This window comes from Myotis nattereri (genome assembly GCF_964212035.1).
Source record: "Myotis nattereri genome assembly, chromosome: 14".
Lineage (NCBI taxonomy): Eukaryota > Metazoa > Chordata > Mammalia > Chiroptera > Vespertilionidae > Myotis > Myotis nattereri.
Window position 1 is genome coordinate 18,186,178 of NC_138089.1, and position 24,120 is coordinate 18,210,297.

A 24,120-nucleotide genomic window follows, 5' to 3' on the forward strand; every position below is an offset into this window, starting at 1 on the left:
TCCAACTTTGGGGTGAAGTTCACGTGGGCTATTGATTTCTCTTTGAATACCCCAAACTCTCCTCCCAGCGCTCCTTCTCTCTTCACTTCACCCAGCGTTTGGTCTGCAAAGCTGCAGAGTGGGGGCAGGATGTCCTAGCAGCTCACCCTTCAGAGCTGCCAAAATGCCCAGCGTGGCTTTAGGTGGGGACCCAGGGAACATGGTTTCTTTCTTACAGGCTGGGATTGTCAGCCAGGAACCGAATTTCTTGTGTCCCTTTGAATGCCCAAAGCTAGGGTGCTCCGAAGAAGCAGCAGCCGCAGAGGCAGCGGGCGAAGAAACCGCCGGAGCTCTTGGCTGGTGTGGTTCTCAGCTCCTGACACTTGTAACTGATCGCCCCTGTCACTTCCTGTCATGCAGCCCAAGTAGGGGGAGGAGTTCCTTCAGGGAAACCATGCTCTACTCTGCTTGGAGTATCCCGTCCGCAGGGCTCCGCCACAGCGAGGGGCGGGGGACTCCCGCGTGGATGAGGTCGGAGCGCCCCATGGTGTGGTGTTGCTTCTTTGTCCGAGCTCAGGTAAGCTCCCTGCAGCTGAGCTGGGGCTGGACCAGCTCCCAACGCCCACCCAGGCCTGGCTGAGCGGTGCCAGGAGCTGAGGTGTAGGGGGGCACAGCTGTCTTTTTCTCTCCCAAGAAACTGAGGAGGAAGCTGCTGTTAAAAACACCTGGAGTGGTGGAGGCAGACTTCTGCCTCACTTTAGTCTGAATCAGAAAAGAGTGTGTGGTTGAGTTTAAGACCACAACTGGTTGAGCTTGGTGGGGATGGTGAGTTAAGCGGAGCGCCCAGGTGTCAGCGTGTCCTTGAGCATCTGTGATTGGAGGAGAGCAAGGGGAGGTGGGCCTTTCACGCTTCGCCCCACGAGGCTGGTATATTAATTTTTATGAGACCTGTTTTCAGTTAATGGGGAAGAAGGAAGGATGTATCTGCCTTCTGTTTTGTTTGTTTGGATCACAAAGTGGATTTCCAAGATCTTCTCTTCTTTGCGTTGGAAGATGGCCGAACTCAGTTTTGGGAGTTCATCCTGCTCGGAGCAACCTTTTTTTGTAGGTTTCCTTAAAGTTATCCTGGTGTTTTGAATATATTCATCATCAGGAAGATGAAGTCAGATAATATCAGCGGAGACTCTGACGCGCTGGTGTTCCCATCAGGAGTGTGGGTGCCTGGCGTGGGTTATTTCAGGAGAGGCTGAAAACGCTCGATTTCTATGGGCTGATTAGGAGCCCTGAGGCTTACTCTCTCTGCCCCTTTTATTCATTTGTTTGTTTGTTTGTGGGTGAGAATTAAAGCTTTGGAGAAGCCAAAACTGTATTCTAAAGGAAATGCCCATTGCTTTTTCTGTTCCTCTCAGAATTGTAATACTAATTCCAACTCTTTTGTGCATGACCATTATAGACATACATTTTTATGTTTTTTAGTCTTTTCATGTGATTTGGGTGGTCTCATTGCATATCTTCATTCCCATCTCACTCACCAAGCTATTTGCTCACCCAAAATAGAATGACTTTTTTAGTCTTTTCATGTGATTTGGGTGGTTTCATTGTTTATCTTCTTTCCCATCTCACCTAGCTATTTGCTCACCTGATAAAGAATAACTTTTGAGCCTTTGAGATATGTAAATGGACAACATTTAAAATGATTTACCACATTTCAGTGCAACAGTGCTAGGAAATAGTACAATAATAGCTAACGTGTAATTAGATACTTTTCACGTTACTAAGCACTTTATTCGCGTTAGCTCATGACATTCTTATAGCACTGTGGGGTTTGGCTATTAGTATCATTACCATTTTGCAGATGGTAAAACTGAGGCTTAGAGAAGACAAGTAATTTAATTTGCCCAAGGTCACCTAGCTGGTCAGTAGGGGGTCAGACTTCAAATTCAGGCAGAAGGGATCCAGAAATGACACTCTTAGCCATTGCACGCTACATGATGGTTTTAATGATGGGCCCCTTCCCACATCTGTCACACACAGCATCTCCAGTGACACTTTACTTTTCAGTACTTTGGCAGATCAGCCTATTCTGGTGGATGTTTGCCATGGTCCAATTAACACCGACATAAGAGGTCTTGGTGACACGTCACCACCTTCTCCGGACTCAGTTTCCCCACCTCTCAAACGGACATGTCTCTAAATCATTTTAGCTCTGATATGAATCTTAGGTATGCAGATATCTTGTCCAAAAAGTAAAATATAGTTCTCATATCTTCCCTATTTCAAAGTCAAATGATTTAATGAGTGCTTTTAAGTGCACGTTTCCCAAGAATATCACTGGAACTCAAAATGTAATTGTCTGGCTAGCTACTGACCTTTATTCTGCTCTTGAAAATATTATTAAATGAATTTTTTATTTCTTGGCTCTGAGAGTCTCCAGGAAAGGACTGGAGGAATTGGGCTGGATGTGGGAGGGACACTTGGTAATTGGATGTGGAGGGTGAGTAAGGGCGCGGAGAAGCCCTTTACAGATCTCATGCATTCATCCTCCGAGATTTGGCCACGCTGGTTCTGTATCTGTAGAAAAATGATAGAGTGTGATGGTGAAGGGCCTGGCTTTTAAACCACAGAGATTTAGGTCCGAGTCCCAGCTTTGTCTCTTAGTAGCCATGCAATCCTATGTGTGTTATCAAACCTCTGTGAATCTGTTTCCTCCTCCGTAAAATGGTAATAATAGTGTCTACCTTTAGGATTGCCATGAGGGGTAAATGAAATGACTCCTGATGGTGCCTAGCACAGAGTCAGTACTCAGCAAAAGTGATTTATGTCCCAGGTCTTACTGACCACAAAATGTGTTGGTTGCTACCAGAAAAAAAGAATTCTTCGTGTGTGCGTAAGGGCTTAGCAACAACAGGGCGGTGAGACACCTCCTATCCTACGGTAAGGATGTAGTTTGATTTTGTGGAGGGAAGGAAGCAGCATAGTCCACAGAAGGCCAGTGCTTCGTTTTAAAGTGCCGATTCCAGCCGTGTTTTTACAGCTTTCCCAGAACGCCAAGTGGGAGCCGCGAAGGGGAAGTTGATTCAAACCAGATCCTAAAAAGGCCTCTCTTGATGAAACACTCAGAGGTGACTCGGAGGGGGCGAGGTCAGGGTGCTGACCCCGAGTGTCCACCAGGACAGAAACAATGAGTGACTCTAGGACCTAAATATAGACTGTGTGGCTGTCACTCAGGGAAACCAGCTCCCGATGCTGCTCTGAGCGTGGGTCCCGTGGGGAGAGCTCAGAAAGCAGCCCCTTCGCTCCGTCCGCCCCGAATAAGTTTGTCCATATTCTAGCTTCTCACGCCTCGAGCACCTGCCTGTTCGGCGGGTTTATGTCCCCATCTTTTCCCTTCCGCGTCTTGCTGGGGGAGTTTACCGCCTCTCTCCCTTGTTCCTTGCAGACCCCACGCAGCCACTGCCACAAGCTCCAAATGCTCTCGCCAAAGTGCTCCTCATGGAGCACTGGCTGGGAATCAGGAGTTTGGGGTTCAAGTTCTAGGTGTTGGGGTTCACCTTGGGCAGCGCTGACCTTCCCTGGGTGCCAGATTCTCCAGTAGAGGTGTGGCTGTTAAGAACGTGGATTGTGGAGGGTGACAGTCGGGGTTCTGATCCTCACTGCCACTTGACGTCGTGAAGTTCCTTACCCCTTGGGCCTCAGGTACCTTCCCTGCAAAATGGAAATGACGCTAGTATCCGCCTCAGACACTAGGAGTTTATAAAATATCTGTGAAACCCTTAAAGCTAGTGCATCTTGTCAGTGCTCAAAAACTGCCAGCTATGATTATGATTGTGATTTGTAGGGAAATGAGACTTGATATGGGTCAGTGTTTCCTAAACTTCAGTCATGTTTCCCATATCCACATACCACTCGTACTGTTATCTTTTACTTACTGTTTTTCTTTAAATTCGCTACTTGTTTTTTAACTTGGGCTGATCTTCAGCAATAATAATCCTGACGTTCCTAAACACTATAATGTGTTCCCTAAAACACATCGTAGTAGATGCACCCAGGTCTACAGCATGTGGTCTGACATGATAGTGTGTCACCAGTACGTCCACTTCCCACACTTTGGGGACGGTGGAGCCAGTGGCTCTGAGTGCCTGAGGCCAGGTTGCTGCTGCTGGTGATTTTGACAGTGCTCATCCCACCAGACGAACAGCGCCGATCCTTTCACCCATCAAACACTGCCTGAGAACCAGCTTGGTGCATGACTCAGTGCCAGGTACCAAGATGGCCAAAATATGGGTGTTGATTGCGCCTGCTGTCTTCTTTGAGTGGGACTTTACCAGCCCAGAGAAAATGGAATGGAGAGAGCCACGGAATGACCCAATTGCTGAAATCCCACCTTAATGAGAAGAGAAGCCAAAGCCACTCTTTGCCTGCAATCTCTGGATGAGGGTAAAGGAGATTGTCTCAGCCCACTTTTGCTGAGCAACAACCACCCCAAACTCAGTGGCAAAAAATAACAAGTATTTATTTTTATGCTCATGTTATCCTATCTAATAAAAGGCTAATATGCAAATTGTCCCCTTGACCGGGAGTTTGACCAGGAGTTCAACCAGGAGTTCGACCAGGGGGCGGGGCTGGCCGGCCAACTGCCTACGGCCCTTCCCCCTGGCCGGCCCCGCCCCCAGTTGGACCCCCCACCCCAATCAGGGGCAGGGCTGGCCCTCCAACCACCCGCGACCCCTCCCCCTGGCCAGACCCTACCCATGAACGAATTCGTGCACTGGGCCTCTAAGTAGACAATAAAACGGAGACCTGTAGTGATTAATTCACTTGCCCAAAGGCACACAACTGTTAATAGTAATAATAATAATGATAATAATAATAATAATATTTTCCTCCAAGCAGATGACTTATGCTCAGATACAATTAGGTTTCATTCTACCAGTACCTGGTTAAAAAAACGGTCTTCATTCTGACCTATCAGTTTCATGGCTCACATTGCAAAGACATGGCTGACATAAATGCCAAGTCTCCACTGTAGGACCATTGTGGTGTGGGTCCTTTAGGGCAGAGCCCTTGTCATCTCTTCCACTTTGTCCCTCAGCCCTCACCCAGAGCTGTGTGTACAGACTGCTGAGAGTGCGGGACGGTTGGGCGGAGACAGGGAGGGACATTTGTCAAGCCAGGGGGTCAGGTCAAGCCAAGGGTGGAAGGCGGCAGGGGAGGGGTTGGTTCCTGCACCGTCCTGGAACTCTTATTTGGAGCCATTCTTCTATTCTTAGTTTCGAAGGCACTTTGTTCTCGGGTGCATTGTTTCAGCAGCAGCCAGGAAATCAGTCCCTGCTCAGGGTCAGCAGTGCCCCTGGTTCCTGCTGGGGCCGCCCAGGTGGGAAGTGTACTGGTTTGTTTCAGGGCTGATATTTCATCATCAGGATCATCGCCGCCCTTTCTCCGCTTGTGCCACCCTGTCTGCATGGCACAGGGAAGGACGAGGAGGAAAAAAAGAGTCCGGTGAATCTGTTCTTCTTTGTAGCAATAGTAGTTAGTTAGCTACACTTCTGTGTAAAAAGAAGAATGCTAAAATCCGGGTCTCAACAGCAGAACACTGTGCCCTCTGAAAGAACACATGCCATAGATGTCATTTTAACTTTCCTAGTAGCCACCTTAAAATACACGAAATTAATTTTAATGATGCATTTAACCCAATACATGCATCCAAATACTAGCATTTCAACATGTGATCAGTATAAAAATTATTAAGGCCCTGGCCATCAGTGGCTCAGGTGGTTGGAGCATCATCCCATGCACCAAAAGGTGGTGGTGGGTGCGATTCCCAGTCAGGGCACATACCCGGGAGCTTATGGGAGGCAACTGATTGCTGTTTCTCTCTCTCTCTCTCTCTCTCTCTCTCTCTCTCTCTCTCCAACAAAAGGTTTTAAAAAATAAAGTGAGATCCCTGCTAATAAAAACATTTACTAAGAGGACATTTTACTTTCTTTTTCATACTAAGTTTTCAAAATCAAGTGTGTGTCAATAACGTTTGAACACCTCTGAGTTCACTTTCCACATTTCAAGTGCTCGGTACACGTGGCTCACAGTAGCCTCTGGAGAGTGCAGGTCTAGAGCAGCAGCATCCAGCAGAACTATGATGATGGTAATATTTTATATCTGCATTGTCTCCTACGGAAACCACTTAAATCTAAACAGCTACATGCATCTCATAGCTATCATATTGGACAGTGTGACTCTAGAGATTTGGTCGTACTAGCAAAATACTAATTACTCATTAAACTTGATCAAAGTATTGTTTTTCATTTACCACATTGGCAGAGATTAAACAGTTTGATAACACTGTTTGGCATGGGTAACAGGACCTTTCACGCATGGCCAGTAGGAGAATAAGTTAGAATGGCCTTTATCAAGGGAGGGCAATTTGGCAATGTTTGTGAAAATTACAAATGTACATTGCCTTTGGCCCAGCAGTTCCATCCTGAACATTGCAGCTTTTTATGTGTGTAGAGTAACTTATGTAGAAGGATTTTTGCTGCAGCAAAAGATTGGAAACCACATACACAGCTAGTCATTAGGGGACTAGTTAAATAAGTTATGGTACATTTTTAAAATGCACTTTGCAGCTGTTGTAAAATGTGAAGCCAATATTTATTTGATGGTGCGGAAGGCTGTCCAGGGTACAGTGGAGCCTTGACTTACGAGTGTCTTGACTAACGAGTTTTTCGAGATACGAGCCGTCTCTCGGCCAATTTTTTGCTTTGAGTTGCGAGCTTAAATTCGGGTTACGAGCCAGCTTCAGATACCCCACCGCTAGTTGGCGCAGCGAACGTCACAGTGAACGCCATAACATCAGCCCAGCATTCAATTCATTGTAATGGTGAAAATTGATTTGACATATGAGTAATTTGAGTTACAAGTTCCGTCACGGAACTAATTAAACTCGTAAGTCAAGGCCCCACTGTATAGTGTTGAGCAGTGCATGTAGTGCATGTGGTATGATGCCACTGGGTTAAAGAAACGACTTATTTTTGTCTAGAGCAGCTCTGGACAGATGTAAAAGAAACGGATCACAGTGGTGCCTCCTAAGGATATACCGTACAATGACAGATTTTGGAATTTCAGTCACTTGAATTATCTGCTCAAAAAATAAATATCTAAAACATACATAGAGAAAACTCCAAGGGAAGGGTGAATCGAGAGGGCTTCCTAGAGGAGGTGACCTTTGGGCTGGATTGTGAAAGGTTCCCACGCAGTGCCCGCTAGAAGAATGTTTGATAAGCCTGGCAGAAGGCAGATATCAGTACAAAGCGGGCAGCCACGAGGTGGGCCAGGAAGATTGAAGCCAGGGAAAAAGCCAAGAAGACAGGTTTTGTTCATTACAAAGTCATGAAGGCCAAGAAAATAAGGAAGTGAATAGTCAGGCTTCAAGTTAGGAAGCTTCAAAAGGCAGCTCTCCTGAAAGCTTCTCCCAGAAAGCACCTGCTGCTAATAGTGCTGCTACTGCAAAGGTTCCAGCAGCAAAGGTGAGCGCTGTAGGCAAGAAGGCTGCAGCCCAGAAGGTTCCTGCCCAGCAAGCTGCAGGCCAGAAGGCAGCACCTCCAAAAGCTCAGAAGGGTCCGAAAGCTCCAGCCCAGAAAGTACCTGCTCCAAAGGCATCTGGCAAGAAAGCCTAAGGATATAAGGGGCTATTATCTATCTATCTATCTATCTATCTATCTATCTATCTATCTATCCTATCTAATAAAAGAGAAACATGGTAATTGGCGTACGACCGCTACCCTTCCCATTGGCTAATTGGCGAGATATACAAATTAACTGCCAGCCAAGATGGCGGCCGGCAGCCAGGCAGCTTGAAACTAACATGAGGCTTGCTTGCTTCAGTGACGGAGGAAACCAACACTCCCCGCCTGCTTTGCCAGCCTCTGAGCCTGCAGTTTAAGAAACATTGTAACGAATATAGAAGCTAAACAAAACCCCAGAAACCTGCTTTCAGCGAGGCTGGGATCTTAGAGCTGGAGTTATACAGTGTTTCGATTATAGAACCGAAACAAACCAGATACCTTCTTTCAGCAGCAGAAGCCTGAGCTGGAGCCAGAGCTAAACCGGGCCCAGAATAAAAAAAAGAAAAAGAAAAAAAGGAGCAGTTGGGAGATTCAGTCGGCCTGAAAACAGCCCTCAGTCCCTAACCCAGACTAGCCAGGCACCTCAGTGGGGACCCCCACCCTGAAGGGTGTGTGACCAGCTGCAAACAGCCATCATCCCCTCACCCAGGCTGGCCAGGCACCCCAGTGGGGACCCGCACCCTGATCCAGGACAGCCTTCAGGGAAAACCAGCCAGCCCCACCCATGCACCAGGCCTCTATCCTATATAGTAAAAGGGTAATATGTCTCCCAGCACTGGGATCAGCGGAGCCGAGAGGCCTCCTGGCACCGGGATCAGCGTGACAGGGGGCAGCGCCCAAACCCCCTGATCGCCCCGTGGCTCTGTGTGTGACAGGGGGCGGGGCCACAACCTCCCTATCTGCCCTGCTCTGTTCATGACAGGGGAAGGTGCCCCAACCCCCTGATCAGCCCTGCTCTATGCCAGATAGGGGGGAGCTCCCCAACCCCCTGATCGCCCTGCGGCTCTGTGTGTGACAGGGAGCGGCGCCTCAACCCCCTGATTGGCCCTGCTCTGTGAGTGACAGGGGGGAGCTCCTCAACCCCCTGATCGGCCCTGCTCTGTGCATGACAGGGGGGAGCTCCCCAACCCCCTGATTGACCCTGCTCTGTGTGTGACGGGGTACGGAGCCCCAACCCCCCTGATGGGCCCTGCTCTGTGCGTGACAGGGGGTGGCGCCGCAACCTCCCCATCGACCCTGCCTTGAGTGTGACAGGGGGCGGTGCCCCAACCCCCCAATCGGCCCTACCCTGAGCATGACTGAGGGTGGCATCGCAACCTCCCAATCTGCCCTGCTCTGTGCATGACAGGGGAAGGCGCCCCAACTCCCCAATCGGCCATGCTCTGAGCCCGACCAGGGGCTGCACCTAGGGATTGGGCCTGCCCTCTGCCACCCAGGAGCAGGCCTAAGCCAGCAGGGCGTTATCTCCCGAGGGGTCCCAGACTGTGAAAGGGCACAGGCCGGTCTGAGGGGCCCCCTTCCCCCCCAAATGCACAAATTTTTGTGCACTGGGCCTTTAGTCTATACTATAAAAGGCTAATATGCTAAGTGTCCCTCCTCCTGTCCAACCGGTTGCTATGACGCACACTGACCACCAGGGGGCAGATGCTTGCTGCCGAGCTGCAGTGACTTGGCAGTGGTGGTTCTCGGGTGACACACTCTGAAACCAGAGAGGAAGGAGCCTGATTCCTCGTGGGGCCCGCACAATTCTACCTTTGGCCGGGGGTTATGTTGTTGCTGGGGCACTATCGGCCCGAATCTGGTTTACTGTACACTTGCATTTGTGTGCCACATCCTGTATGATAGCAACTTTGCAAGAGTGCCCTCTTGTTCTCTGGGACCCCTTGATCCCTGCAGGCCAGGCCAAGGGACCCCACCTGCCAGAGGGACCCCACTCACTCCGCAGATGCTGGGGAGGGACTGAAGGAGGTTGGCTTCAGGGCATGCCTGGCCCGTCTTGCCCAGTCCTGCCTTGCTGGCCACCTTCTAATTAATTTCCTTTCAATGTGCATGAATCCATGCACTGGGTCACTAGTAAAAGTAATAATGGCCCTAGCCCGTGTGGCTTGGTTGGTTGGAGTGTCATCACGGGTTTGATTCCCGAGCAGGACATATACCCAGGTTGCAAGTTCGATCCTGGGTCGGAACATGTATGGGAGGCAACCAGTTAGTGTTTCTCTCTCTCTCTTCTGTTCTCTAAATTCATAAACACACACACACACACACACACACACACACACACACGTCCTCAGGTCAGGATTTTTTTAAAAAGGAAGTAACGATTCTTTTTGGAAAAACATTTTTTTTTTAATTTCTTAATTTTATTTTCTAATACTGCAAATATTGATATAAATCACATAAACAAAAGCTCTTGGAGCGCAATGACTTTTAAAAGTATAGAGATGTCCTGAGATTAAAACAAAAAAAAAATTTGAGAACTATTGGTCTAGAGGCAAAGAGGTCCTGTGTGCTTGTAATTCTGGTTGGATCAAAAGAAACTGCCGGGGAGCAAATGCAGCTATCCCAGCGTGCGTCGGGGAGCAGGCATGAGTGGCAGTGCCGGAGCAGGAGTGTGCCTTATGTGTCTGAGTGCAACGAGATGGTGTGGGCAGGTATGTGTGACGGGAAGCTGGATGGATGGATCGGTTTGATTGGTGGGAATGTCAGTGCATGCCCTGTGCCCTATTTCTGCACTAATAGACACGTCTGTTATTTCAGTCCTTTGCTGTTATTAACGTCCTGAACACCCATGCACACGCCACCTCCAGCCACATGCAGGAGTTGCCCTAGAGCAGTGATGGCGAACCTTTTGAGCTCGGCGTGTCAGCATTTTGAAAAACCCTAACTTAACTCTGGTGCCATGTCACATATAGACATTTTTTGATATTTGCAACCATAGTAAAACAAAGACTTATATTTTTGATATTTATTTTATATATTTAAATGCCATTTAACAAAGAAAAATCAACCAAAAAACGAGTTCGCGTGTCATCTCTGACACGCATGTCATAGGTTCGCCATCACTGCCCTAGAGTGTCTCTCTACAAGCGGAGTGCTGGGCAGCAAGGCACATGCATCTTCAGCTTGGCTGGATGATGGCAGGTTGCGCTCTCACCTGGACCCTCCCTCCAGCCCTGCATGAGAGTCCCCATTTCTCCAGCCCCTAGAATTATCCCACTTCTAAATGTTGCCAATCCGGTGGGTGTGAAATAGCATCTCGCTGTTTTAGCCCCTACCCCACCATCACTCCCCACCTTGGAGCATAAGATACTAAGCTCTGAATTGTACACACACACACACACACACACACACTCACTCACACACACACTCATATAAATATACATGCATATGTCAGTGCTCAGTATTCACAGATTCTGTATTTGCCTACTTACGGAAATTTATTTGTAAACCCCAAATCAGTACTCACAGCGCTTTTGCAGCCATTCACGCACAGGAACAGAGCAGTGAACATTTGAGTCACCTGACATGCACCTTCCCAGCTGAGGGCTGACCAGGCAACACTGCCTTCTTGTTCCACTTCTCATACTGTAAGCACGTATCTTCTTTTTCATGGTCTGTTCGGTGCCATGCTTTTCTCATTTTTGTGTTTTTGGTTAACTGCACTGTTTACAATGCCCCTGACTGCAGTGCTGCCACGCTGCCCAGGGTTCCTGGGCGCGGGAGGCTGCGGGGTTTCCTCACAGAGCAAGTACACCTGGTAGATGGGCTGCCTTCTGGTGCAAGTTCTATAACTTGCTATGGGCCATGAGTTCAAAGTTAATGAATCAAAAATATACATTAAATAAACACACACACAACCAGACACATGTCTTGAAATGGTTGATGGAAATATTGTGACCAGAGGGTGGCAGGAACTTACCCCCGTATTTCCTCTAGGAGCAGTAGTTCAGCATTCACTAACTTATTGCTCACAGAGACTTATAGAACTTAACCACCGCGAATAACAAGCCCCCACTGTGTGTACGTATGCATGTATGTACTCTCTCCCTTGCTCACTCTCCTTTTTACCTCTTTTCTTTCTTCTCCCAATCCCTTGCATTTTCCGTTCTCTGTCATTGACCATTGGTCTTTCTGGCATTAGCCTTGAGTCCTCAAAAGTTATCCAGAGAAGGTGCCTCTGTCCATTCGTTCAGTACACATTTGTGGTCACTTTCTTTGTGCCGTGCACTGGGCCTTGCTGGGACCTGAGCACCAACCTTGTGTTTTAAAAGTATCACCTAGGGATGGGGTTGTTGCAATAGGTGACTTTGAGGCAAATTGAGAATCTCATATTTACTTCTAGGAAGTGTTTTCCAACCTCTACCATTCTCATTCCCACTTTTCCTCCCTAACCCAGCAGTCTCCTTGGCCGCACATTTTCATACAGGCAGACAATATTGGAAGGAAACTTTAGAGGTCACCTGGACCAGCGCCCTTATTTTATAGATAATGAAACTGAGATCCAGAGAGGGAAAGTGAAATGCCCACAGTCACATAGCTAGTTTGATGGCCTTAAAAAATAGATAACAACCTGTTAGTAAGTGTCCCCCAGTTGTTCTGTTTTACTACTTATCCATCAGGTAAGAGAGAGAGAACATCAGTTGTGATCTGGCAACTTCTGATAAAAAGAAATTTATAGAACATATTTCTGCACATTGTGTACATTGTAATCAAGCCAGAGAAAATATACAAATATATTTTTAAAAAAACTACTTAGACTGAAACTTTTTTTTTTAACTGAAGCATTTCATAGATATGTTTGCAACAATAAAGGGCTTTTAAATTCTTTATGTGGGTGGTTTTCATCATCAAATATCCTATATAATAAAAGCCTAATATGCTAAGTGTCCGGTTGTCTGGTCATCCATTCAACCAATCAAAGCATAATATGCTAATGATATAGTAAGGCCACTCAACCACTCGCTATGTCGTGCACTGACCACCAGGGGGCAGACGCTCCAACCGGTAGGTTAGCTTGCTGCTGGAGTCCGGCCCATGGGGACTGAGCAAGACAGGCGAGACATGCCCTGGAGCCCTCCCACAGTCCCTCCCCAGCTGGCCAACCTCCCGCCCTGGTCCCAATCGTGCACTGGTGGGGTCCCTCAGCCTGGCCTGCATCCTCTCACAATCTGGCTGAGAGGACCCCCCCCCCCCCAGCCAGTGCACAAATTTCGTGCACCGGGCCTCTAATCTTTTATAATAGACCCTTATGAGATGTCGTATAGCTCTGAGAGACAGGACTGTGACAGCAGAGGCAGAGAAATCTCCCACAGAGCCGACCAGGAAACAGATCCAGTGGACCTCGCTTCCCGCTCACTCCCCAAACCCAATCCTCCACGCCCTCCCCTCCCAAAAAGGGAAAACATGCCCAGTAAAGATAACGTGCCCATCCTCAAACAAAGCCTGGCTGACTCTCTGGGTCCCACAAGCGCTCCCATTTCCTGTGGCTAAAGTTAGACCTATTAGATACGAATTTCATTTTTAATCCATGACTGGGCAGACAGGGCCACAAATCCTCTCCAGAGAGGATGGGGAGAGGAGGAGGCGCTCTGCAGTGCTCCCAGGGGAGAGGGGACCAGAGCACTGCTTTGTCTGTCTTTGTCATGAGCAGCAAACATGCATGGGCCGGTTACTTTGTGTGACAGTCATGAGATTGAATTTCCACTAAGAAAGTATTTCCTAAACCTCACTCATTTGTGAATCACCTTTTACTATAGCCACACAGAAAAATACTTGACATTTTCGACAAAACAGTTTTTATATTTATCTTCAATGGAAAGTTTATATTATCATGATCAACAAAACCAATATGCTTGCCATAAATAGACTACAGCTATGAAGATAAATAAATAACGCACGAAACGGTGTAACTAGATTCTAGAAGATGCTATTGCACACAGAAGAGAAAGATTGAGGTTGGTAAGCATTAGGTGGGTGTTAAAGGTGCGGTAGCCCCCATCTGAGCTTTTCTCCTTCCAGCTGGACAGTGAATTAAAAACGTAATAACTTCCTTATTATGTGATCTGAGGCTGGGTAAATCCTTTGGTAGCAGACTCTCCCACTCATGTCCCTTAGCCTCACCCCAGATGCTACCTGCACAATCCCCTGTACCCATCTATGACTACCTGTGTTCTCTACCTGAGGGGTGCCCAGTCAAAAAGGTTAACATCCAAACTTAGGGAGATTAAAAAGGCGCTTCTGCAGATGGAGCTTCTGTTTCGACCTGAGTCCCATGAGCAGTTTCAAAGCAGAACTGATGTTCTAATGGGGAGAGGGTTTCTTGTCTTCAGCTTGGAGTCTGTGCCTAGAAAGTCTGTTGTTCCTGGGCTTTTATTGTCAGAATTCATCAATATTGTCGGCTCCAGCATAAAATATGAAAATTTTATGGTTGACATGTCTTGGTGTTTTAGTCTTCCTGAAAAGAAATTCTTCAGCATTATACTTGCCATTTGGGGGTAGGAGGGTTATTCTGTTCATATGTATCAGTCAACAAACATTTGTTGATTTTGTTCTCTCTGCTGGGCTAGGCCTTAGAAACATCCAGGGCAATTCTGGACACAAGAGACTTCCATTCTTAGCAAAACACTGATTTCCTGGGAGATGAATTAAATGCTGGATAAATAGGCTTCGATTCTGCAAAACCCAGACCCTCGGTTTCAGACTCCAGGATAAAAGCGATCGGGATGGGCTTTGAAGCAAAAATCAGGATTAGAAAACTCAGCGCAAAGTCCTTTCCCCTCCCAGCAGCCATTTGTGGCTCACCACAACTTTTGCTTTTTACTCAGACCTTGGCAGGACATGACAGTGCTGCTAAAGAAGGGAGGTGCCGAATACCTGCATGTCCCTGGCGTTCGGGGGTCCTTTGCCCCCTCCTGTAACCTAGGGTTGTGGGGAGGCCCTCCTCCACTTTCAAAGGCAGCTGCAGAAGGAAAACGTCCCTCTAATCACAGTTGACGTCTTTCCAGACACCGCACCAAATGGCAACTGGCTTTCACATTACTGTTCTGGTGGCTTCCCTGCAGACTGTTGCCAAGAGTGTTATTTAAGTTAGACGGGTCTACCGCTCGGAAAACTCTGGCCGCCTCTGTGCTAACGAGCTCGGGCTGCACAGGGAGAGGGGTCTTTGTCACATGGACAGGCCGTGGCGTCTCCGGAATCGCCTCCAGAGGCAACGCTGTGAGGAGCTACAATGAAGAGACATTGTTGGTATATTCAAGTACATGGTTTTAAGGAGAAGGGTATTCATGATTACACAGTTATTTTGCTTATGGCTGTCCCTTTGTATCTGAGAGAGAGGAACGTCTGTACAGGTAGACAGCCTGTGGTGAGAGTTTCCAGTTTTATTTGAGAGAGAGAGCCCAGTTTTTGATCAGATCCTTAAATTATATTCATTTGGGGCCTAAGGAATCGTGCTCCAGTTACTACCAACCAAATTCTGCTGCAGTGCCGGGGCGGACGGAGCACTGGGTCGTGGGCACCGAGGGTTGGCAGTTCACGGAGCTGAGCCCTCGGTAGGCAGGCAGGCAAGGCAGGCCGTGCACGGAGGGCCTGGTTCCCCCGGCATTGAGTGCAGATCGATGCCCTGAAGAGGAACGGATGGGCATGGAGCTGTTTACAACCTTTCTTTTTTTCAGGACAGGAAGGGGATGTATAGGTTATTTGTAAATTCATTTTGTTTTACTTTGGCAGCGTTATTTGTTTATTTTTTAAAGGCAAAAGGTTTATTCTCTCTGAAGAGAAACAAGAACATGGCAACATTGTTTTAATACAATTTTAAACTTGAAAAGTTGCAAGTCTAGAGTAAGGTACTCCTGAATCCCAAAGCCAGATTCTCTGATTGTTTACATTTGGTCCCATTTGCTTTATACACTCCTCTCCTCTTTGTCTCCCTGTATGTCTGTCTCTTTATATATTTACTAGAGGCCCGGTGCATGAAATTTGTGCAGGGTGGGGGGAGCGTCCCTCAGCCTGGCCTGCACCCTCTCTAATCTGGGACCCCTTGGGGGAATGTCAGAATGCCAGTTTAAAACCAGCAATCTGACATCCCCCTCACAATCTGGGACCACTAGCTTCTAATTGCTCGCCTGCCTGCCTGATTGCTGCCTAACTGTCCTTCCCTGCCAGCCTCATCGCCCCCTAACTGCTTGCTCCCCCGCAACAGCCTGATCTCGCCCCTAACTGCTTGCTCCCCCTCGCTGGCCCGATCTCACCCCTAACTGCTTGCTCCCCTGCTGGCCTGATTGCCCCTAACCACCTCTGCCTTGGCCCCTGCCACCATGGCCTTGTCCGAAAGGAAGTCAGACATCCGGAAGATGTCTGGTCGATCCGGTCTGATTAGCATATTACCCTTTTATTAGTATAGATGTGTAGACTGTATATGTGTATTTAGCATATCAATGTAAATTACTTTCTTTCCTATTTGAGAATGAGTTGCAGACATTATGTTCCTTTAACCCCAAATACTTCAACTCAGTCTGTGTTTCCTAAGAACAGAGCATCATCTCACACAGTATCACTATCAAAGGCAGGACATTTAGCATGGACAAGACATATTAACTCATCCACCATTTATTTTTTAGAGTCACCATTGTCGCAGTATTGTATTTTATAGCTGTTGTTTTTGCTGGACCAGAATCCAGTTCAGGATCATGTGCTGCATTTATTGTCATTTCTCTTTATCTGGAACAGTTTTCTAGGCTTTCTTAGTGTTTCTTGATTTTGACCATTTTGAAGAGTAGAGGCCAGTTATGTTGTACAGTTTTCCTAATGTGGGTTTATTAGATGATTCTTCTTGATTAGATTCATAGCATGAATTTAAAAAAATTATCTAGAGTAATGGGAGAATACTGTTTTTCAGGCTATGGCTAAGGCTCTGCAGTCTTTCAAGATAGAAAAAGGCAGGAACACAAATGCGTGAAGAACTGAGAACTCTCCTTGTAAAATCAGGTTCCCAGCCCGGTCAGTGTGGCTCAGTGGTTAAGCATCGACCTATGAACCAGGAGGTCGGGGTTCAATTCCCGGTCAGGACATATGCCTGGGTTTCAGGTTTGATCCCCAGTGGGGAAGTGTAGGAGGCAGCCGATCAATGATTCTCTTTCATCATTGATGTTTCTATTTCTCTCTCCCTCTCCTTCCTCTTTGAAATCAATAAAAATATATTTTTAAAAACTCTGGTTCCCAGTATAATCACATTTGAATCTGAATTGTGCAGTTGAATCATCTAAGTTGATTGGTTCCATGGAGTAATTCTCTAGAAATTAAGAAATTACTTGGGCATTCCTTACACTATATGGATAATATTTTTGCTGATTGGGAATATTTTTTTTAAAATAGGAGTTCATGATGTTGTTTTAAAAAAATGAATAAACAAATAAAAGAGGGACAGGGAAGCACCAGTATTAATAATGTTTTATGAACCAAGGTTGTGATTCATCTAATTCAGTGTACCTGAGACCCAGTAGAAATAAGTAATTGCAATTATTAGAGGCCTAGAGAAAAAGCGCTCTGGTTAATTTGGTTTTGTGCTTTTGCATATCCCATTATTGAAAATACTTGTGACTGTGAACCCCTTATACCATTTTAGGTTGGTGCCCATCAGGAAGTTTTTCTAGAACAGTCTTTCTGGAAAATATACCTACCAGCCATCTGCCCTGAGTAGACAGGTTTTCTGCCTTCTTCCGGCTCCTTGGCCTTGAGTGTTTTGGAGGGAAGAGCGGTCTGTAAATGTTTGTGAAATGACAGTGGCTCTGGCTGTTGGCTGTCAAGGCTGGTGGTGGCTCTGGGGGCTGGGCTGAGTCTGCTCCTCCTCCCACTTGCCTGGTGGGATATGTTTTCCTTCCCACAGATGAGGAAGACCTTTCCTTGGCCAAGAAGAACTTATCTCTGCTTCCAAACCAGCTATGGGCCCCGTGTTCAGTGGCCAAAATCAATATCTGGGGCTTTTCCTGGCTGGCCAGAGTGAAGTTCATGGGCAGACGTTTACACACGTTAAATATTTGCCTCATGATTTTCCCCTCTGGTGGCTCCCCTCTCGCGTGCTGTTACTGCTGCTGTTGCTGCTACCACTAATCGTGGGTACCTGAGTGGTTACTGTGCGCCAGGCATTGTGCTGAGCCCTTTCCCACATCCATCCATTCAACTCTCACAGTAACCTTTGTGTTCCCATTTTACAGATGAGGAAACAGGTTCCAAAGGTGAAGTGATGTGCTTAAGGTTCTACACCAAATAAATAGCATAACTAGCATTGGAGCCCACCAAGTCTGAGGTTAGGGCCCACCTCGCACCTTCAAACCACAGTTAATGACATCTGAGTACAAAACCGCCTATTTTGTTAGTTAAGATTTTTTACCAATAGTTCAGAGAGCACCATGATTTCCAGGTTCTCTACCCGGTGAGCACCTTGAAAAATCTAGAAAAGGACAGTGCTCCTGGATGCTGTGAAAAGAGAGGATATTTTTTAAATAGGAGGAAACCTTCCTCCCCCAGCAGTGTATTAAAAACGAAGTAGAGGGTCCCTCTCTCGATTCTCTGCTCACCCCTGGAGCGTCAGACAGGAGAGAAACAAAATGTGGATCCTTACCCTGCTCAAAACGTGAGTTTAGCGAGTCAAGTTCCAGGTAAGGGCAAGTACAAGAACACAAAATGCTTTCGCTAATCTCTCCCCAAAGAAGGCACTGATGAAAAGCAAGGCATCAAAGCCTCTGAAACCACCAAAGCTGTTTGCCAGCAAAGAGATAAATCAAAAAGGGTTTGCGATCTGGTTTGAGTTTATTAATTATAAATGACTAATCAGGGCAATTTGCTGTCAGGTCGGGTGCTGCACTCTCTCCGTCAGTGCATCTTTGCTGCTCTGGCCACTTGGTTATTAAATAGAAAAGCCCTCTGATTAAATAACAGGGCTGTTCTGACACCAGCCGGTTCAATCTCGGCCATTTAGGATGGTCAGGCCTCGCATTTGCCCTGTCTCTGTGAAAGAAGTGGGAGCAACACGCAGCAAACGTGACTGAAGGTATCCAGAGAGCACCCCTTTCCAACCCTGTGTGACGTGGGTTAGAGGAGGGTCAGGCTGCACCCCAGGTCTCCTATAGGACCCCCCCATCTATAGTTACCCACCCTGCCTGCCTCTCAAAGTCCCTTAACAATAGCACAGCAGTGATAATGGTAAAGATGGTAATAACCACAGGAGCAATAATTATGACTATTTTTTAATCTTTGCCATTTGCTTGGCCTTGTTCTAAATATTTTATCTCCTTTAATCCTGGAAATAACTCTATGATGGAGAAACCAATGCTTATAGAAATGTTTTATAGACACATACAAACCCACACACGGAACCTGTGTAATTTGCTCAAGGTCATAACAAGTAGCAAATGGATTTTGAACTCACGTCTGTCTCATTTATGCTCTTAATCTCCTTGAAGTATGTAAGTAAATGCATTGTGAGCCTTTTTATATTGTTGTCAAGCACATTGTTTTAAACAAATATTTAAATTTATTTTATATTAGCTTAATATATTAATTTACATAAAACACATATTGTTTCAAAAAATATAAAAAGAGAAATAGCATTGTATGGCAGAAAGATGAGTGGCTTGGGAATCGGGCCTAAAGAAAAATCCCCTCTTTGGCATTTACTAAGTTTGTGACCTTGAGCAAGTCAGTAAAGCCTTTGAGCTTGATTGTCCTCTGTAAAACGAACGTAATACTTACTTACCCTGGGCTAACGGGGAGCTTACATGGACCAGTCCTCTCAACTGTGAGCACACTGCATGGCTCATTGCAGGTGCCCTGGTCCCTCCACTTGTGTACTGGGAGGCACCTGGCGATTCTCCTTTGATTCTAAGACACAATATGAAAGGACTCCAAGATTTGGATCTAGGGCGAATGGACGCCGAGCCCAGGAAGGTTAAGGTATTCAGGTTTGGACCAGGGCCAGCTCTCCTGAAAATCGATCAGCAGAGATATGGGTCAGTGCTTCTTCAGACAGCCTCACCCAGAACAACGGAAAAAGCAGTTGTTCATGGATCATTTACTAATGAGATTTAGACGTCTGCCCTGTGCCGTCAGAAGGTAGCCAAGCCTGAAAGGAGACAGCCATTGTGTGGCCCCGGGGACAGTGACAAAAGTGGATTGGGAAGGAGACAAGTGGAGGCTTAACGTTGAGACAGCAGGATGGAGGCACCAGTGATGAATCCCAGAGTCCACCTGGTCCGTCCAGAGGTACCTGTGTCTCCATCAGATCTCACATCTGAGTATACAGAGGCCTTTGCTCGGTTGCAACGTAACAAGGGGCCTCTTCCTGGTTGTTTTTTGATTTGAGAAGCATGAGAGGGTTTTCGCAGAACCCAAACATTTCTAGAAATTGTCTCCAGCGAATATGTAACCGGCAGGGCTAAGGAATCGGATAGTATGTTTCTTTGTTTTCATAAATTCCCCTCTGTGACTGCCTTTCCTTCCTGCCCCAGCGAGGCACCTCGGGTTCAGGCAGAGGGCTCAGGTGCCCTTTCAGTTTATTTATGACTGGACTCAGCCGCCTGTTTCCTTGCAAGTGAGGTATGACCAGTCTTGGATTCCTTGCTCCTAAAGCACAAGGGCTGCGTCCCATGCTCTTGCTCAGGACAGCGTATGGGTAGACGCCCTGGCCATGGGTGCCTCACCCTTGAGCAGATCTGACTTTCCCTCTCACAGGAGCAGTGGAAGTTACAAATGCCCCATGTGGACCGATGTCTGAACAGCTGTGATTTCTTTTCACGTGTCTGTGTATTTTAAGGAAAACAAATGCCCCCACTGGTAGGGAAAATGCTCTCTCTTATTTTGAAAAGCAAGAAGTGTAGCCTGAACTTGCAGGTTTGGAGTCTCCAAGGAAATTTGAGGTTGAAGAATTTCAGCCTTCAGTGACTTTGCTTTTGAGGTTTTGATTTAATTTTGGCAGCCAGGTGGTTAGCGGAAAGGAAGGGTGTCACCCCAAGAACACGGGCCTCCGTTATTCATCCTTTTAGTCACTCATTCAGAAATTATTCACTGACCTGCCACGCAGGACACTGGGGTTTCAAGTCATGTGCTCAAATCGGAGGCCGCAGACCAAGGCACAGTTGTTGGGCTCACCCACTGCGCTTTGCTTCCATGGTTGAAAGGGAGTGGACTGTGCACTGGCTTCATAAATTTGACAGGAATAACAGGGTGGGTCTGTGGCTCCTCAAATTAGCTGAGAACCTGTGAGACCAAGTGTGTAAATGCAGACGGTTCACACACAGGGTCCTTCCTGCCCAGGAACTCCCCCAGGTCAGCTGTGCATGACGTCCGGTGCACAGGGGAGGTAAAATGGCTCATTCACTAGCCTACCCAGGACCACAGAATGGTATAGGTTATCCAGTCCAGATAGGTATACTGTCTTCAAGGCCAATTCTCTAGCAGAATAGAGTTATAAAGATGTTTCCTCCAAAATTCCTGATGTGCAGTACTTTCTTCAACCTCCTCTGCAGGTGTGATGCGTTCTCCCAGACTCTGGGACAGGACAGAACAGTGGGGACGCACATAGCTTGAAGCCAGGTAGATCTAGGTTAGAATCCAGGCTCTGCCACTTGCTAATTATAGAACGCTGGGCAAGTCCCAGCCCCTCTCTGAGCCTCTGTCTCCTCCTCTGTAAACTGGATACAATACTTGTCCCTACCTCATGGAGTGACCGTGAGGATCGAACGAGATCATGCATGGAAGGATTTAGTTCTGTGGTCAATATTTAGTGTGTGTTTAACAGGCTAACGCTGCCATTCTTACCAGTCCGAGTATGATCATTATTAATCGCTTTGGGGAAGTTCAAAGTAGAGCCACACCCTCTGTTTTTGGAGATGCTCTTTTGTCCGTGTCTCCAGGGCTTAAGTTTTCTGCTGGTGATTTATTCCAGGAACTGTTCTTTAGATCATTGCCATGAACGAGCTCCCCAATATTTTAGAAAAGTCCGGGGTGGGATTTCGAAGTTCCTGGGTGAGATGTTCAGCACCAGCATGGGGCTGTTTCACGTGCGGGCTCTTCATCACGTGGGTTGGTTGTGCTGGCCAGGCTGTTGGAAGGGGTGCCCTTTTCTCTCCACTCCCTCCACCCGTGTCCTTTCTGGAGTTGGGTAATTGGTGACGAGGACAAGTTTCTCAAAGAAAGCAGGACCCAGGGTATTAAAAAATATATAAAGAAATACTGTTCTGGGGGGAGTCAGCCATGTACCAGGCACTGAACCAGGTTCTAGGAAGAGGACCATGACAGACCAAGTCCTGCCTTCATGGGCTTCCATCTCATGAGAAGGTCAACCAAAAACTATAAAACAAAACATTGAATTAAACTATCTTTATGAAATGGGTGTCCCTGCTACTCTCTATCTCAGCATCTCCTCTGACTCATTCACTGTGGAGATCACAACCGAATTATTCTTTTTTCTTTTTACTCCTAATTAGTGGGCATGTATCATGCCTGGCTCATAGCCCAGGACTCAGAGGAGGGCTCTGCACATCAGAAGTGCTTGGTGAACATAAAATGAGTGGACAAATGACTAAGTAATGCTTTGGGCCAGAGTTTTAAACTTCAGGTTTCTTCTTCGTTGCTGGCAGCGGCCAGTCACCACCCTATGTAATGGAAATCGGAAAAAAAATCCACTTTCATAATCCATGCAGCTTTTATTGCATAAAACTTATGGGTTTCTTAAGGAGATCATTCTATGCCAGATTAACTGGCCATGAAAAAGGCCCCTGCAGGGCATTTGTCTTCTGGATCGGACACTTGGGCAGAAGTGTCTGGGGTGAGGGCTACTCAGAAGATTGGGTTTGAGCACTGGGTAGTGTGTTGAGTCGGTCTGGAGAGGGCTGCGTGCCTGTGAGGAAAAGAGCCTCTCGTTATCCCCTCTCCTGTTACTCCTCCTGGGGTAACATGCTACTGCTGTTAATGTGCCAAGTTGACAGCATCATTGAGCCCTAGGAATGGAACGACAGCAGCATAAGGTTCTGTAACCTGACAGTGCTAGGGAGCTGCACACATCTGCGTGGCTTACAGTGTGGGTAATCCATAACCACTTACTGTGCCCCTACTCTGTGCCGGGATTCCTTCCAGGAACCCTACACAGATCATCTATGTGCCTCACAACTGCCTGACTGGTAGGCATCATTTCCACTTCACAAAAAACTTCCTTGGCATTTCCCAGGATCCCAGGTATAATACTGTAGCCTCTCACGGCAAGAGCAGCTGGACTCAGGAAAGGCCGAGTGGTCCTGGGCCACAGGACACCAGCACGACTGTTCCCCGCTCCTGCACCCCAGTACTAACTGATGGCGGCCTTCTCCCATTTGCTGTGCTGTGTCACGCTGCTCAGTACAACCCTCAGGCAGATGCTACCAGACATCCCAGATGGCGGATGAATCCTAACCTATTTGCCAAACTTGCTTTGAACGATGTATGTGAAGGGTTTTGCAAGGAATGAGAGTCCTGGATTCAGAGTGTTACTCTTGTAGCTGTGTAACTTTGAGCAGATTGCTTATTGCCCCTGACCTGTTTGTTTATTTACCTGTGGAGGGGAGCTCTCCTATGGCCGTAACTGCCTCTTGCCTCACAAGTCACCGTGTAAAGTATAAGCCAGGGAGTCGGCCTCACTGCTTGCACCATGCCACTTTCATTGTAACTGGATACGAATCAGTAAGGGCCAGGACCCTCCCCAAACATGAGGCATCCTCAAAAAAGGCAAGGGCTAGCAGCATCTTCTCAAAGCTCCCGCCAAAGTGGAGTATTTGACTCCCAGGAACCACTTGGCCAGCTGGCTGATGCGGGTGCCTGTGCACCATCACAGAGCGGCTGATTTCGCGTCCTGGCTCCCGGCACTGGATCTCTGAATCATTCCCCTGCTTGAGTGGAATAGGAAGCCCCCTATTAGAGTTGAGAAAGGGTGACTCAGAGAAGTGAGGTGACTTTCCCTAGACTGTTGGGATCTTACTGCATTATCGTTAATCATATGAGAGTCTGTCCCTCGGGCTAGGTGCATGTAAATTCCTAACCGTGGGAGCTGCTGTTCTTGGCCTTCCCAGGAACAAGCGCACGTCTTGGCACATATGGCTGCGCAACAAACGTTTATTGAAGTGAAAAAATACTAGAAAAACTACAGTAAGAAGGACGAGGACAACTCTGGCTGCTTTCCAGTCTCTGCCAGTGTTCACGCTCAGGGCCTGATAGAGGAGGAGGAAGGGGTGGACCTCTTTGAGGGTTGAAGGCTCCAGATGGCTCTTGACTCCACCATCACTTCATGCCAGTGATTCTGGTCCGTTTGTAGCTTTCTGCCAAGTCGGAGAGGGAGACTTAGTAAGTCACAGATGAGGGACTCAAGCAGTACTTGCCTGGTTGGTTGAGCTGGGATGCAGAAGAGAGGTGAGTGTATCTTGGATGAGCCTTTATTGTGGTTTGGAGATTTGAGTTTCTGTTCTTTTTATAAAGTGGAAAATATATTTTTCTACAG

At 47.2% G+C, this 24,120-nt stretch overlaps 1 protein-coding gene across 1 annotated transcript in view; it reads left to right on the top strand.

Moving 5' to 3' along the window:
* Positions 1 to 490: 490 nt before the first annotated feature.
* The window catches only part of ARHGEF3 (Rho guanine nucleotide exchange factor 3), a gene marked incomplete at its 5' end in the record, with an annotated part of 148,650 nt that continues 125,020 nt past the window's right edge, over positions 491 to 24,120 (top strand). Inside the window, one exon of the mRNA XM_081105969.1 lies at positions 491 to 556. Coding sequence (XP_080962095.1) covers positions 506 to 556 — 51 coding nt within the window. The remainder of the gene's footprint in view (positions 557 to 24,120) is intronic.